Source organism: Dendropsophus ebraccatus, chromosome 10 (assembly GCF_027789765.1).
Source record: "Dendropsophus ebraccatus isolate aDenEbr1 chromosome 10, aDenEbr1.pat, whole genome shotgun sequence".
Taxonomy (NCBI): domain Eukaryota; kingdom Metazoa; phylum Chordata; class Amphibia; order Anura; family Hylidae; genus Dendropsophus; species Dendropsophus ebraccatus.
This window is the reverse complement of record NC_091463.1, coordinates 96,188,904-96,206,870: the sequence shown is the minus strand read 5'-3', so window position 1 is coordinate 96,206,870 and position 17,967 is coordinate 96,188,904. Positions and strand designations below refer to the sequence as shown.

The window sequence follows — 17,967 nt, the reverse complement described above, 5'->3', positions numbered from 1 at the left end:
TTTAAATTACACTGATTACATCACATCCATATTTTTCAGATGAACAAGGATGTCCCATCTGTGACATCATTGATTCCTATGGGGAATCCGTTCCTTGCTTCCCTTCCGAGTTATGACATGTCCTATTTTTTAACAGAACGGATTGGAGATCCGTGAAAACACTGAACATGTGAATAGCCCAATACAAAGCAATGGGCTATAAATCTGTCCGTGCGCACAGACAACTTTACAGAATGTGTGAATGCAGCCTTCCAGTTGTGTTGGACAGTTTCTTCAAATGTGCCATATGGTGCCCTGTTCAGCAGTAAATGTACTTTGGTGCTTGCGTTGTAAGACAATAAATATTATCCAGTCTTGGGGGAGTTGATGCACAGGCTTTCAGTCAAATTTGTCATGCCTTCCTCCCTCCACAGCAGGCCTGATTGACGTTTCTGTATGCCAATAACATTCCCTGCACAAATTCAAACCAAAAAAAACATCCCTTTAACTAGTACTAACTATACAGTCTGCCGCCAGGACCCATTGGCGTTCAAGACACTCTCAGATCCTTATATGATCCTGGCAGCGGCTTGTTCTAGTTTACATAATATGGAACGTAATATAAGAGCAATGTAAATAGAAGCTAATGGGCACGACAGTCCATAAAGGGGCACAATATCTAGGCAGGTAAATGGAACGTATCCAGTGGTGCTAGCAGCAAGATTCACACAGTAAACTACAAGTAGTAAAGAAAAATAAAAGTCTGATATTGGGTATCATTGTAACCCTACTAAATAGTATAGAACACCTCAGCACTTACCAGATTCTTTCTGCTGTTTATTAAGGTGCAGGTAACATCAGGTACATACAGGTAAGGACGCGTTTTGGCCAAGCATGACCTTCATCAGCTTAGGGGTAGTACCACTAAGCTGATGAAGGTCATGCTTGGCCAAAACGTTTCCTTACCTGTATGTACCTTATGTTACCTGCACCTTAATAAACAGCAGAACGAATCTGGCGAGTGTCGGGTCTTCTATACGATATACCTGGTTTCTTCTACCTCGAGCACCACCAACCTGCGGAAGTGCCGTCCTCAAACACATCTTTTGTAATCCTGCTGACGAGAAATATAGATGTGAGTTTTACCACATAACAAAACGTCACTCTCTAACTTTATTTTTTAGTTTCACTGCATGTTTTATGAAAAGATGAAGGGTGTCATTACAAGGTACAATTAGTATAGCAAAAAAGATCTCATAGTGGCCTGAAGATGAAAAAAATGGAAACACGAAAACCAAAATTAGCAGTGTCATTTTACAGTCAATGGGGCCTGTGTCTGTCTATGGGTGTAGAAGCTGGCATCTCATTTTGACATTTTGCCGATGTATACATGGTACGGATGGCATAGTGTAATGTGAACCAAGGCTATGCAACCCTATACGGTCACAGCTGAACTACAGATGAGGGGTACAGTAATTAATTCCCAAAGATACATGTTTATATACAGAGAGTAGAGGAAACATTAGTCACATGCGGTGGTGGAGGTCGCAGCGAGTACACACACAGCGGAAGCCGTCACTAGTCTCAGATCCTTATCTACATTCCTGACATAAGCACCATCAATAATATAAACAGCTTAAGATAAAATGACTGCAGACTAGAGATGAGCACAACACGAGCATGCTCAAGTCCAATTGTTCGGCATTTGAATACCAGTGGCTGAAGATGTTGGATGCAGCCCTAGGGTATCCTGGAAAACATAGATACAAGCCATAGGCCATAAGCTATAATCATGTTTTCCAGGAATCCTTAGGGCTGCATCCAACCTCTTCAGCTGATAAACGGTGCATTGCATCCTCTCTACTGACAAATGAAGTGGGGAGTACTGGATTTTCCCTGCCTGATCCTATTGTTCTGGGAGCAATAAGATGGTGCCAGAGCTGTCTGGCTGCGGTTTACCACTCCCAACAAACGAAACATGGCAGACGTTCATGTGTATGGGGCAGTCGGGAGAGAGAACGGTCATTAAAAGCCTGATGTTACCATTTTACGACAGTACATCTATTATTATTACTATACGTGAGGCATGTACTGTATGAAGTAGCTGCAGTCGGAGTGTGAAAAATATCAGAAGTTTGGTTTACAGACTCCACTAATAGATGAACCCTGCAGGATGTCCACTCATGCTAATGATTCAAGCTCCTATTTATGGACACCTCTGTTTATGACAACATATGACAGGGCAGAGATGGATGAGGCAAGTTGCATATCAACATGTCCGATGCTTTCTTCCACTGGGAAATAAGCAGCTGCCTGGGGCATCTTCCTCTCTCGATAAACCAACTGAGCCATGTGAATGCATTCATCTCAAGGGCTACATGGTGTCATCAGTTGCTGGCTGCCCCAACATTGGTTCTGTACTGTCAGCAGCAGGTAGAGCTGTCACCTATTGTCCTAGGCTGTCCAGGTCACACTCCAGTTGACCTCTCAGTATTTTTTCTCATTCACCAGCAGTATCGTATTGTCACCCACAACTATTATGAAATGAAAGTGGCAGCATAAAGTACCCGCAGTGTAATGGACTGTGCAAATGAAACGTAATTGAAGCCGAACACCGGTATTAGTAAGCCAGGTTAGTGGAAACAAGTTGCAGTTTGGGCTGGCCCTCTTACAACCAGTACTGGCACAGAAGTGTGACCTAAAACCTTTAAGCCATTTATTATGGTCCTTTAATTGACTGGACGTCACAAATTCAGTGGTCTGTGAAGGGCACAAAATGTCCTTAAGGCAGAAGTTGTTTATAATGAGAAAACTCACCTAATAAAGTTAATATTCACTTTAGTAGCCACCTTAACATAACAGGCAGCTAAGTCTTCCACCACAAACAGAACAATCATAATGTAAAAGAGGGTAAGAGAGGACCACAGGGGGTATAACTTAACGCCACTCTGTACCCACAATCTGTGCCCCCCAAACCGCTTGTACCTTTGGATAGCTGCTTTTAATCCAAGATCTGTCCTGAGGTCCCTTTGGCAGGTGATGCAGTTATTGTGCTAAAAAAACAACTTTTAAACAGGCAGCCCCGTGCCCTACGGGAGTATCTGTGCCCTAACTTTGCACCACCCCTCCGTCCCTCCTCCCCACCCTCTTCATCATTAGGAATACCACTAGAACATTTTCTCCATGCTGAACATTGCACAGGTGCCCTAATGATCCAGCCCATGTGCCAGGCTGACACAGGTGGGGAATAGTAGGCAATCTGCCTGGGGCATTCCTAATGATGAGGAGGGTGGGGAGGAGGGACAGAAAGGGTGTGCCAGCCTAATGCATACACAATCTAGGCCACTCCCATAGGGCACGGGGATGCAAGTTTTAAAGTGTTTTTTTAGCACAATAACTGCATCAACTGCTAAACGGACCCCAGGACAGATCCTAAATTAAAAGCAGCTATCCGAAGGTACAAGCGGTTTGGGGGGGCCAGATTGTGGGCACAGAGACGCTTTAAGACTTGTAAAGGACAAGAAACTATGCATAATAAATAATACAGAGAAGGATGAAGTCTCAGATACATTTGCAACATGTTCTTTCATGAGCAAAGATGGACAAACAGGCTCATTAAATTACTAGAGCGTTTACAGTATAAGGGTGGGTTCACACTACGGAATCCGCGCGGATTCCGTGTCATACCCGTTCTGCCGGCTCTATAGAAACCATTCTATGGCAGGGCCGATTCCACTGTCCGCCAAAAGAATTGACATGTCAGTTCTTTCGGGGGAAGGCAGAATATGCCCACCCATAGAATGGTGTCTATGGCACGGTCGGAGAGGCGCACTGCCGTGAACGAGTAGGTTCATAGTGTGAACCTACTCTTCGAAAAGAAGCTTCATCCATTGGCATTGGGAGCAACAGAGAGCTAGTTCTCTTCCTTCTGGAGGCTGCAGTTTTATGTAAATAAACCTAGTTACTGAAGAAGCCTGACAGAAGATAACACATTACTTAAGGGGCAAAAGACATAAGTAAAGTCCACATTCCTGTTGTGATCATAGGTTATGTTGTTTTATCTCCGGTGGTGGTCGAAAATGCCGGGTAATCTGGGGTGAGTGGGTCAGCCATAAAAGGTCAGTACAGATGAGACACATGTTGAAGCTCCGTTATGTCTTCTCTAACACGTGCTGAACATCTGGGAAATGTTACAAAAAGCAGCATTGAAGCCAAGAAGGACAGAGATGGTTCTATCATACCACGCTGTACGGGCCAGGTCCCAGACTATGTGCCAGGATGGCAGCGGGGAATCCACTCTAGTGTTCAGGCCTGGATTCTGACATTTTGCCAGGATGGAAGGGGGGGTCCAGCTTTACATGTTTAAATAATTCCCTTTTATCTTTATCCGGGTAAATGTCAACACACTCTCAAAAAATCCAAGAATTTCTAATATAATCCTTTATGCTGCATTCCCACTACAGCAGGATGCAGAATTCTGCTCCATCAGCCCTGCTGAGATCCAGGGGGTCAATATATGCGCCATAGGTCAGACATAGATATCAATGTTCTGCATGGCCAAACATCCATATGTTCTCTTTAGAAAGGCAAGCCGGCTCTGGTAGTTTATTGTTTTCAGAATAAAGGGGTTGGGTGTAGTGATGTCACGATACAAGAATTTTGAGTTCAATACCAATACTTGATTTTTTAGTTCGATACCAGTTCGTTACCTTGAAAAAAAATACAACACCCCCCCCCCTTTATAAGATCAGCACCCTCCTCTCCTTACATCCTCTGTGCTGCTGTGACCTCCCCTATAAGATCAGCAACCTCCTCTCCTGACATCCTCTATGCTGCTGTGACCTCCCCTATAGACCAGCCCCCTCCTCTCCTGACATCCTCTGTGCTGCTGTGACCTCTTCCATAGATCAGCACCCTCCTCTCCTGACATCCTCTGTGCTGCTGTGACCTCCCCTATAAGATCAGCCCCCTCCTCTCCTGACATCCTCTGTGCTGCTGGGACCTCTCCTATTGATCAGCCCCCTCCTCTCCTGACATCCTCTGTGCTGCTGGGACCTCCCCTATTGATCAGCCCCCTCCTCTCCTGTTATCCTCTGTGCTGCTGGGACCTCTCCTATTGATCAGCCCCCTCCTCTCCTGACATCCTCTATGCTGCTGTGACCTCTCCTATAAGATCAGCACCCTCCTCTCCTGACATCGTTTGTGCTGCTGTGACCTCCCTATAAGATCAGCACCCTCCTCTCCTGACATCCTCTGTGCTGCTGGGACTTCTCCTATAAGATCAGCACCCTCCTCTCCTGACATCCTCTGTGCTGCTGTGACCTCTCCTATTGATCAGCACCCTCCTCTCCTGACATCCTCTGTGCTGCTGTGTCCTCTCCTATTGATCAGCACCCTCCTCTCCTGACATCCTCTGTGCTGCTGTGTCCTCTCCTATTGATCAGCACCCTCCTCTCCTGACATCCTCTGTGCTGCTGGGACCTCCCCTATTGATCAGCCCCCTCCTCTCCTGACATCCTCTGTGCTGCTGTGACCTCCCCTATAGATCAGCACCCTCCTCTCCTGACATCCTCTGTGCTGCTGTGACCTCCCTATAAGATCAGCCCCCTCCTCTCCTGACATCCTCTGTGCTGCTGTGACCTCCCTATAAGATCAGCGCCCTCCTCTCCTGACATCCTCTGTGCTGCTGGGACCTCTCCTATAAGATCAGCCCCCTCCTCTCCTGACATCCTCTGTGCTGCTGTGACCTCCGCTATAGATCAGCCCCCTCCTCTCCTGACATCCTATGTGCTGCTGTGACCTCTCCTATAGATCACCCCCTCCTCTCCTGACATCCTCTGTGCTGCTGTGACCTCCCCTATAGATCAGCCCCCTCCTCTCCTGACATCCTTTGTACTGCTGTGACCTCCCCTATAAGATCAGCACCCTCCTGACATCCTCTGTGCTGCTGGGACCCTGCAACCTCCCCTATAAGATCAGCACCCTCCTCTCCTGACATCCTCTGTGCTGCTGTGACCTCTCCTATAAGATCAGGTGGATCTTATAGATCTTATAGGTAATTTAAGGTGGAACAGACAGCCTGAACCTCGGCCACCAGGAAGATAAACCTTTGCTGCTGGCCGAGGTTCAGGCTGTCTGTTCCACCTTAAGGCTGGGTTCACACTACGTATAATTCAGTCAGTATTGTGGTCCTCATATTGCAACCAAAACCAGGAGTGGATTAAAAACACAGAAAGGATCTGTTCACACAATGTTGAAATTGAATGGATGGCCGCCATTTAATGGCAAATATTTGCTGGTATTTTAAAAGAACGGCTGTTATATTGAAATAATGGCCGTTATTTACCCTTATATGGTGGCCATCCACTCAATTTCAACATTGTATGAACAGAGCCTTTCTGTGCTTTCAATCCACTCCTGGTTTTGGTTGCAATATGAGGACCACAATACTGACTGAAATATACGTAGTGTGAACCCAGGGTGAGGCTGGGTTCACACTACGTATATTTCAGTCAGTATTGCAACCAAAACCAGGAGTGGATTAAAAACACAGAAAGGATCTGTTCACACAATGTTGAAATTGAGTTGATGGCCGCCATATAACAGTAAATAACGGCCATTATTTCATATAACAGCCGTTGTTCTAAAATAACAGCAAATATTTGCCATTAAATGGCGGCCATCCACTCAATTTCAACATTGTGTGAACAGATCCTTTCTGTGTTTTTAATCCACTCCTGGTTTTGGTTGCAATACTGACTGAAATTTACATATACTGACTGAAATATACGTTGTGTGAATGCAGCCTAAATAAGCTCCCTTTACAAATTCCCCCTCCCCTCAGCTCCGGGAAGCTCCCAGCTGTCAGACCTCCGTTTCTCTGTGCATATTCATGTGTGCACACTTAGGCCGGTCAGGAAGCGCAGCCACCAGTCTATGAGTGTGCATACATGAATATGCATAGGAACAGCTCCGCGGATGGACGGAGAGCGAGCGAGGATCAGTCAGAGTCTCACCAACCTCACACTTTGAGAAGCGCAGCCCTAGACGCAGCTCCTCACACCGGCTGCATTCCAGGAGGGACAGGAGGCTGAGGTGACAGGCTGCGGGTCATTAGCAGCGGGGTCTGCTACACATAGTAGCCCACCCCCACTGCTTCTGGAGAGGCTCAGGATGGGTCAGATGCCGCTGTCAGTGTGACAGCGGCACATGCACAGTTACATAGGGCCCTATTCCACCGGACGATTATCGTTCAGATTATCGTTAAATCCTTCGAATCCAAACTATAATCGTTCGGTTGAAATGCAGTTAACGATTAACGACCGAATGAGAAATCGTTGATCGCTTTATAAGACCTGGACCTATTTTTATCGTTGCTCGTCCGCAAATTGTTCGCATTGAATAAGACATTGTTCGGTCGTTCGCAATAGATACGAACGCATCAGCGAATAAATAGCGAAGAAAAAATGATCGCAATTAAGTTATTTATCACTTTGGATGTGCCACCCATATTTATATGACATACTTTCCTTCTCTTTTTTTGGTTTGGCAATTACGATCATCAGTAACGATTATCGTTCCATGGAAATGAGTGAACGTTTTCAGGTCTTTCTCAATAGCGGTCGTTTGAGATCGTTAATCATTAACGATTATGTGAATGATAATCGTCCGGTGGAATAGGGCCCATAGCCGGCACTAGCGATCGCTGTGTGCCGGCTATAACTTATCCCTGCAGTGAGCGGAGGAAGGGGCGGGTGGTGGAGGAGGTGACGCCAGGGGGCAGCACATGGCCGGCGCTCTGCTAGCCGCTGGCCGGGTTCTCTGCTCAATACTTTATGTTAAAGGAGAAGTCCGGCGAAAATTTTCATTAAAGTATTGTATTGCCCCCCAAAAGTTATACAAATGACCAATATACACTTATTATGGTAAAAGCTGTGCGGGCTGTGGCTGCTGGAGAGGATGATGGCAGAGGGATGCTCAGTGTCCCTCCAGTGCCCTGTGTCCCTCAGTGTCCCCCTGCTATCATTCTCTCCAGCAGCCACAGCCCTCACAGCTCTGGGAGTCGGGTCATGACATCACCAGGTTATCCAGGAAGTGAAGCCTTGATGCTGTAGTACGTGCAGGGAAAAAGCACTTTATGTGCATTTCCCGTAATAAGTGTACATTGGTGATTTGTATAACTTTTGGGGGGCAATACTATACTTAAAAAAAACATTTCGCTGGACTTCTCCTTTAAGCTGCGTTATTAGGCAGCTTAATATAAAGTATCAATACCAGGAAATCCTGGTACCGAATCGTTTTTTTTCCCGAAATATCGATAGTAGTATCGATATTTCAGTGCATCGTGCATCCCTAGTTGGGTGACAGAAATCCAAGATGCCCTATCCTACATCATCTGTCAGTGGAGAGTCAGGAGTCCCCCATACATCATATATTGTTGGCAGTAGTATAAAGTCAATGGGCACCTTTTAGGGATAAGACCTTCTGCACCACAACCCTCTCTCAAGTAAGGTATAATTCCCATCACCACTGAGCCCAGGAGCTTACAGTCTTTTCTCAATATATGGGAAATGTCAGATACTAAATGTTCTCATTAATAATGATGAAGACTGAGGCTGCTTCACAAAATGCTGGAAAAACGCCATGGCATATTTTTTTTTTTCCAAAATGCCAGTGGCCAGATGTTATGTAGAAGTCAATGGAAGTTTAAGATATGCCTTATACAAAGCGTTTTTTTGGTGTGGCGTTTTCTCTCCTCTCTGGCATTTTTGAGGCACTGTGGCAGTTTTGCCAAAACGCAGCATACTATACTGTGTTTTTTTTTTTTGCAAACTGTTGTGTTTTTTTCTCCCCAGGACTTCAATGGGACTGTTCTAGTTGTCTCAAAAACACCATTGCTGTGTGTTTGGCATTTTTTTTTTTTTTGGTCACCTTTTGTGGTCCAGCAGCTAAGCCATGTGATCGCAGAGGACAAAAAGTTCAGCAAATCAAATGACTAATGAAAATTTGTCCATGAGTTGTTGACGGGATCTTTTGAATTGACCTTAAAATCATCTTTAATGGTTCACAAATCTTTCGGTGTATGTACAGAGCTTTTATTTATTGGGATCAGGAGTATAGAGCATGTGAACAATTGTAGGAACAATCGTAATTACAATCATAACTAATGACTATCATTCCGAGTTCTGTGGTGAACGATTTCAGGTCATTCGCACAAGAGCTCATTTTAGATTCTTCATCAGAGAAAATGAAGAATCGCTTCATCTACTAGGACCCCAATGTTTGGTATAGATATATGGACAGTTACAGAATTTTTATTGTGTCGAACCAAAGCTCTCCTTCACTCACTGCTTCTCTGTCACTGAGCTCGTCTTCACAAGAGAGAAACAGGGTAAGTACGAGACCTGGTTGAGAGCCTGTATGCAAGCAGGCAGGACGGAGTGAGAAGTCTGCCATAGATATATTGTAGGCTTGCATCCTCACTTGCCTACAGTATACGTCACATCACTTCCTCATGCTTGGCATATACAGTGGGTATATAAAGTCCACAAACCCATACCTGGATTGTGTGAAGTAAAAAAAAATAAAAATAAAAAATCACACCAAGAAATATTTCAAATTTTCCATTTTCCACGTCCATTCAAATAAAAAAAGAAAAAAAAAAGAAAGACTTTTTTAGAGTGAAAAAATAAAAATATAGAAGTGAATAATGTGGTCTCATAAATCTGTGCCCGCTCTTTGCAAAATGGTCCAAATCAGTCAGATTGTGAGGGTATCTCTTGTATACAGTGCCTTTTTCAGGTCAACCTACAGATTTTCAAATTGCTGGTCCATTCCAAAACATTGAAGTCATTCTTCTGCTGAATGCTTTAGCCTCAGTTCCATCTGCATAAACACAACCGAAGACCAACATTGCTCCTTCCATCATGCTTCACTGTCGGTATGGCGTTCTTCTAAATGACGACCAATGTTGGCTTCGGGCCAAACATAAATTTTGTATCTATGGCCAAAAAATTCCTTATTGATCTCATTAGACCTTTACACGTTTTTCCACATTTGTTTGGCTGAATTGATGTGGGTTTCGGCAAAACATAGCTAGAAAAGGCTCCACAGCCCAAATATATGAGGACTACTGGAGACTATTGTCAAATGCAGTGCACAACCAGGACTTGCCAGAAATTCCTACAGCTCCTTTATGTTGCTGCTGGCCTCCTCACACATCTGGTGTATATACCGTGGCGTCTTCTATGTCTGGTGTACAGTGTATATACTGAAGTGTCATCTCCTCACATGTTGGACGTACACGGTAACTTCTTCATATAGGGCAAACATATTCTGCAACGCTGTACAGAGCCTGTGGTCACTCGTGGATCCCTGCCCCCTGTGGCTCACAACCTAAATACCAAATATCTCACAGGATGTCATACTGACATATCGACGGAAGGCTCACAATACAGAGAGAAGATAGAAACTCCTCACACACCTATTGTATATACTGAACTGTCTCCTCTCCCCACATCTGTAATATACTGACCTGTCTCTTCTCACACCTGCTGTATATACCACATACTCATCTGTATACTGTGACCTCCTCTCCTCACACCTGTATATACCACATACTCATCTGTATACTTTGACCCCCTCTCCTCACACCTGTCATATACTTACCTGTATTCTGACACTTGCTGTATATACCACACTCACCTGTATACTGTGACCTCATCTCCTCACACACCTGTATATACCACACACTTATCTGTATACTTTGACCCCCTCTTCTCACACCTGTCATATACTTACCTGTATTCTCAGACACCTGCTGTATATACCACACTCATCTGTATACTGTGTGACCTCATCTCCTCACACACCTGTATATACCACATAGTCATCTCTATACTGTGACCTCATCTCCTCACACACCTGTATATAACACATACTCATCTGTATACTGTGACCTCATCTCCTCACACCTGTCATATACTTACCTGTCTCCTCAGACACCTGCTGTATATACCACTCATCTGTATACTTTGAGCCCCTCTCCTCACACCTGTCATATACTTACCTGTCTCCTCAGACACCTGCTGTATATACCACATACTCACCTGTATACTGTGACCTCCTCTCCTCACATCTGTCATATACTTACCCGTCTCTGCAGACACCTGCTGTATATACCACACTCATCTCTATACTGTGACCTCATCTCCTCACACACCTGTATATACCACATACTCATCTGTATACTGTGACCTCATCTCCTCACACACCTGTATATACCATATAGTCATCTCTATACTGTGACCTCATCTCCTCACACACCTGTATATACCACACACTTATCTGTATACTTTGACCCCCTCTTCTCACACCTGTCATATACTTACCTGTCTCCTCAGACACCTGCTGTATATACCACACTCATCTGTATACTGTGTGACCTCATCTCCTCACACACCTGTATATACCACATAGTCATCTGTATACTGTGACCTCATCTCCTCACACCTGTCATATACTTACCCGTCTCCGCAGACACCTGCTGTATATACCACACTCATCTCTATATTGTGACCTCATCTCCTCACACACCTGTATATAACACATACTCATCGGTATATTGTGACCTCATCTCCTCACACACCTGTATATACCACATAGTCATCGGTATACTGTGACCTCATCTCCTCACACACCTGTATTTACTCATCTCTATACTGTGACCTCATCTCCTCACACACCTGTATATAACACATACTCATCGGTATACTGTGACCTCATCTCCTCACACACCTGTATTTACTCATCTGTATACTGTGACCTTCTCTCCTTGCACACATGCTGCATATACTGCAGTCTAATCTCATGTCTGTATGTATATACTGTGACCTGGTCCCTCACACACTTGCTGTATACAGAGCAGACTCTATCTATCACAATCCTGCAGTATATACCGCATCCGTCGCTCCTCAGTGCGTGTGAAAATTCCCTTATAAAATTTTCCTCTTAGAAGACGCTACTAACCGAACTTTGAACAGAAGTCACGTGGTCAGTCAGTGGCAGTTCCCGCCCTTCCATCTCATTGGCTCAACTGAAGGGGGCGGGGCGTAACGCGGAAAAGGAGAATACGTAGAGTGACAGGGGGTTGGACTCCGGTATGTTACGTCACTAAACATGGTGGTGGGTGCCTTTCCCATCGCGAAGCTCCTGTATCTGGGGATACGGCAGATCAGTAAGCCGCTCGCCAACCGGATCAAGGCGGGAGCTCGGCGTAGCGAGTTCTTCCGCACCTACGTCTGCCTGCCGCCCGCTCAGTGTGAGTATACACGGGAGACGGCTGTGCCGCCGTAATAACCGGGACATGGAGGGAGGCGACCAATGGGACTTCAGGAGAGATCTCCGTCAGCCAATCAGAGAGCAGCTGCTTAAAGCGGCGATCGTGTTCTGAGAGGTCACCCTGATCACATGGTGTTATAGGGAGCCTTCACATCCTCTATACTGCCCCAATACCAGTGACCCCCTGCCCTCCATATCACAGCTATACTGCCCCAATACTCCCTGCCCTCCATATCCCAGCTATACTGCCCCAATACCAGTGACCCCCCTGCCCTCCATATCACAGCTATACTGCCCCAATACCAGTGACCCCCTGCCCTCCATATCCCAGCTATACTGCCCCAATACCAGTGACCCCCACCCTCCATATCACAGCTATACTGCCCCAATACTCCCTGCCCTCCATATCACAGCTATACTGCCCCAATACTCCCTGCCCTCCATATCACAGCTATACTGCCCCAATACTCCCTGCCCTCCATATCACAGCTATACTGCCCCAATACTCCCTGCCCTCCATATCACAGTTATACTGCCCCAATACCAGTGACCCCCTGCCCTCCATATCCCAGCTATACTGCCCCAATATCAGTGACCCCCTGCCCTCCATATCCCAGCTATACTTCCCCAATATCAGTGACCCCTGCCCTCCATAACACAGCTATACTGCCCCCATACCAGTGACCCCCTGCCCTCCATATCCCAGCTATACTGCCCCAATATCAGTGACCCCCTGCCCTCCATATCCCAGCTATACTGCCCCAATATCAGTGACCCCCTGCCCTCCATATCCCAGCTATATTGCCCCAATATCAGTGACCCCCTGCCCTCCATATCCCAGCTATACTGCCCCAATATCAGTGACCCCCTATATCACAGCTATACTGCCCCAATACCAGTGACCCCCTGCCCTCCATATCCCAGCTATACTGCCCCAATACCAGTGACCCCTGCCCTCCATATCCCAGCTATACTACCCCAATACCAGTGACCCCCTGCCCTCCATATCCCAGCTATACTACCCCAATACCAGTGACCCCCTGCCCCCTGTATCCCAGCTATACTGCCCCAATACCAGTGACCCCCTGTATCCCAGCTATACTGCCCCAATACCAGTGACCCCTGCCCTCCATATCCCAGCTATACTGCCCCAATACCAGTGACCCCCTGCCCTCCATATCACAGCTATACTGCCCCAATACCAGTGACCCCCTATATCACAGCTATACTGCCCCAATACTCCCTGCCCTCCATATCACAGCTATACTGCCCCAATACTCCCTGCCCTCCATATCACAGCTATACTGCCCCAATATCAGTGACCCCCTGCCCTCCATATCCCAGCTATACTGCCCCAATACCAGTGACCCTCTGCCCTCAGTATCACAGCTATACTGCCCCTGTACCAGTGACCCCCACCCTCCATATCACAGCTTTACTGCCCCAATACCAGTGACTCCCTGCCCTCCATATCCCAGCTATACTGCCCCAATACCAGTGACCCCCTGCCCCCTGTATCCCAGCTATACTGCCCCAATACCAGTGACCCCCATGTATCCCAGCTATACTGCCCCAATACCAGTGACCCCTGCCCTCCATATCCCAGCTATACTGCCCCAATACCAGTGACCCCCTGCCCTCCATATCACAGCTATACTGCCCCAATAACAGTGACCCCCTGCTCTCCATATCACAGCTATACTGCCCCAATAACAGTGACCCCCTGCTCTCCATATCACAGCTATACTGCCCCAATACCAGTGACCCCCACCCTCCATATCACAGCTATACTGCTCCAATACCCCCTGCCCTCCATATCCCAGCTATACTGCCCCAATACCAGTGACCCCCTGCCCTCCATATCACAGCTATACTGCCCCAATAACAGTGACCCCCTGCTCTCCATATCACAGCTATACTGCCCCAATAACAGTGACCCCCTGCTCTCCATATCACAGCTATACTGCCCCAATACCAGTGACCCCCACCCTCCATATCACAGCTATACTGCTCCAATACTCCCTGCCCTCCATATCACAGCTATACTGCCCCAATACCTGTGACTCCTGCCCTCCATATTACAGCTATACTGCCCCAATACCAGTGACCCCCTATATCACTGCTATACTGCCCCAATACCAGTGACTCCTGCCCTCCATATCCCAGCTATACTGCCCCAATACCAGTGACTCCTGCCCTCCATATCCCAGCTATACTGCCCCAATACCAGTGACCCCCTGCCCTCCATATCCCAGCTATACTGCCCCAATACCAGTGACCCCCTGCCCTCCATATCACAGCTATACTGCCCCAATACCAGTGACTCCTGCCCTCCATATTACAGCTATACTGCCCCAATACCAGTGACCCCCTGCCCCCTGTATCCCAGCTATACTGCCCCAATACCAGTGACCCCCTATATCACTGCTATACTGCCCCAATACCAGTGACTCCTGCCCTCCATATCCCAGCTATACTGCCCCAATACCAGTGACCCCCTGCCCTCCATATCACAGCTATACTGCCCCAATACCAGTGACTCCTGCCCTCCATATTACAGCTATACTGCCCCAATACCAGTGACCCCCTATATCACTGCTATACTGCCCCAATACCAGTGACCCCCTATATCACTGCTATACTGCCCCAATACCAGTGACTCCTGCCCTCCATATCCCAGCTATACTGCCCCAATACCAGTGACCCCCTGCCCTCCATATCCCAGCTATACTGCCCCAATACCAGTGACTCCTGCCCTCCATATCCCAGCTATACTGCCCCAATACCAGTGACCCCCTGCCCTCCATATCACAGCTATACTGCCCCAATAGCAGTGACCCCCTGCCCTCCATATCACAGCTATACTGCCCCAATACCAGTGACTCCTGCCCTCCATATTACAGCTATACTGCCCCAATACCAGTGACCCCCTATATCACTGCTATACTGCCCCAATACCAGTGACCCCCTGCCCTCCATATCACAGCTATACTGCCCCAATATCAGTGACCCCCTGCCCTCCATATCTCAGCTATACTGCCCCAATACCAGTGACTCCTGCCCTCCATATCACAGCTATACTGCCCCCATACCAGTGACCCCCTGCCCTCCATATTCCAGCTATACTGCCCCAATACCAGTGACCCCTATATCACAGCTATACTGCCCCAATACCAGTGACCCCCTGTCCTCCATATCCCAGCTATACTACCCCAATACCAGTGACCCCCTGTATCCCAGCTATACTGCCCCAATACCAGTGACCCCCTGTATCCCAGCTATACTGCCCCAATACCAGTGACCCCCTGTATCCCAGCTATACTGCCCCAATACCAGTGACCCCTGCCCTCCATATCCCAGCTATACTGCCCCAATACCAGTGACTCCTGCCCTCCATATCACAGCTATACTGCCCCAATACCAGTGACCCCTGCCCTCCATATCACAGCTATACTGCCCCAATACCAGTGACCCCCTGCCCCCTGTATCACAGGTATACTGCCCCAATACCAGTGACCCCTTGCCCTCCATATCACAGCTATACTGCCCCAATACTCCCTGCCCTCTATATCACAGCTATGCTGCCCCAATACCAGTGACTCCTGCCCTCCATATCACAGCTATACTGCCCCAATACCAGTGAACCCCTACATCCCAGCTATACTACCCCAATACCAGTGACCCCCTGCCCTCCATATCACAGCTATACTGCCCCAATACCAGTGACCCCCCTGCCCTCCATATCCCAGCTATACTGCCCCAATACCAGTGACCCCCTGCCCTCCATATCCCAGCTATACTACCCCAATACCAGTGACCCCCTGCACTCCATATCACAGCTATACTGCCCCAATACCAGTGACCCCCTGCACTCCATATCCCAGCTATACTGCCCCAATACCAGTGACCCCCTGCACTCCATATCACAGCTATACTGCCCCAATACCAGTGAACCCCTATATCCCAGCTATACTACCCCAATACCAGTGACCCCCTGCCCTCCATATCCCAGCTATACTGCCCCAATACCAGTGACCCCCTGTCCTCCATATCCCAGCTATACTGCCCCAATACCAGTGACCCCCTGCCCTCCATATCACAGCTATTCTGCCCCTTGTATCACACAACAATAAATCACTTACTGCCCCCTCCATCACGGATATTTTTCCCCTCATTTTGGTATTTCTAGTACATTTTCATGGGGGCGGCCATCTTGTCTATGCTGTTTTTACAGCATTTAGTCATGTGCTTTATGGCAAGCCATGTAGACTTAAGGCCTTTTTTATATTATGGCTACTTATATGACCTAGGATTGCTCATTCTCCCAATAATTGTCCCATGTCAAAGTGGCAGAAGAAAACGCTGCTATTGGGATCAGTTTACAGACTCTGTTGAGTTCCAAAATCTTTTAGCTCATTATTGGTGTTCTTCTTCCTCCCCTTCTTTCTCTGCTCTTCTGCTTCGTTTCCTTTCCTTTTCCGTGTGGGCCTCCGTCCTTTCTGGTTTATTGCACCTTATGACATTACCTGTTGTTTTTGTGTCTGTCATGTGGTAACCTGCTAATGGTTTTTTTGCCCGCGCTTTATCCGGCGCATATATTTCCATGTAAACAGTGAATATTACGGCCCGGCCTATTCATTGATTTGCAGGTGAGCGCCGATCTCGCTTAAAGGCAGCGCAATGGCGGCCCATAGACACAAGGATCTTTTGTATAGGACAAGTTTGTGTGCATGCTCAGCGACCTTTAAAGAGGTCATTCAAAGGGGAAGGGGATGATGTGTATCCTGGTGTCACCCCTCAGTGTATTCCAGTCTGTTTTATCTATATACAGCTGTCATCTGTCACTGTCCTCCTATTTTATCTATATACAACTGTCGCCTGTCACTGTCATCTATATACTGGTGTCACTTGTCACCGTCCTCCTGTCTGATCTATATACTGGTATCACCCATCACTGTCCTCCTGTCTGTTTTATCTATATAGTGCTGTCACTATCCACCTATCTTATATACTGCTGTCACTATCCTCCCTGTGGTATCTATATACTGCTGTCGCCCATCAATCATCTTTATTGTTTGGATCCCTCCTGCCCCCTGGAGGTTGCACCCATACACTGCAGCCTGTATTTTAGTTATCTTGTTTCTCTTCACAGTCTACCATTGGGTGGAGATGCGAGCGAAGATGAGGATCATGGGATTCCGCGGGGCCGCCATTAAACCACTGAACGAGGAGGCAGCGGCTGATCTTGGGGCAGAGCTCCTGGGGGAGGCCACCATCTTTTTAATTGGTGGCGCTTGCATGGTTGCAGAGTATTCACGACAGGCCACTAACTCACGGCGGAAAGAGGAGGAGATGGAGGCCAGACTGAGCTCCATGGAGACGGAGATCGCACGACTAGGTCTCCTGACAGATGAGCTGGATGCGCGTGCCCGAGCCGCAGAGCGACAGATGGTGGCAAAGTGAGGCCAGGGCACCTGTGCTAAAGCCAATGCCAGACTGGTCCCCGCCCCGTGTCTCCAGCCATGGAGGGGCGCTGGACTCAACTGAGGGACAATTGAGGAGCTGGGAGGAATAGAGGCTGGGCTGTGCTGCCCCCCGGCCGCTGGAATATGTATATACCGGAATAAAGGACATTGCTGTGATGTGTCC

General features: G+C 47.4%; 2 protein-coding genes across 8 annotated transcripts in view; one reads left to right on the top strand and one right to left on the bottom strand.

The window, feature by feature from the left end:
* Nucleotides 1-12,277, bottom strand: part of GIPR (gastric inhibitory polypeptide receptor) — a 130,091-nt gene extending 117,814 nt beyond the window's left edge. For 2 of the 7 annotated variants that reach the window (XM_069985574.1, XM_069985580.1), the window contains exons 1-2: nucleotides 12,007-12,277; nucleotides 1,056-1,093 (exon numbers count right to left, since the gene is read on the bottom strand). The gene's annotated coding sequence lies outside the window, so the exon portion shown is untranslated. The other 5 variants (XM_069985575.1, XM_069985579.1, XM_069985576.1 and 2 more) reach the window with 4 other exon arrangements.
* OPA3 (outer mitochondrial membrane lipid metabolism regulator OPA3) lies at nucleotides 12,081-17,960 on the top strand. Its single transcript, XM_069985589.1, has 2 exons — nucleotides 12,081-12,298; nucleotides 17,471-17,960. The coding sequence occupies exons 1-2, from the start codon at nucleotides 12,157-12,159 to the stop codon at nucleotides 17,779-17,781; spliced, it is 453 nt and encodes a 150-aa protein (XP_069841690.1). The 5' UTR covers nucleotides 12,081-12,156; the 3' UTR covers nucleotides 17,782-17,960.
* Nucleotides 17,961-17,967: the final 7 nt, after the last annotated feature.

Excerpts from the sequence above, each read along its gene's own strand:
- OPA3 (XM_069985589.1), top strand. The coding sequence starts at position 12,157 with ATGGTGGTGGGTGCCTTTCCCATCGCGAAGCTCCTGTATCTGGGGATA. Across the intron at positions 12,299-17,470 it reads CTGCCTGCCGCCCGCTCAGT|TCTACCATTGGGTGGAGATG; the intron begins GTGAGTATACAC and ends TTCTCTTCACAG.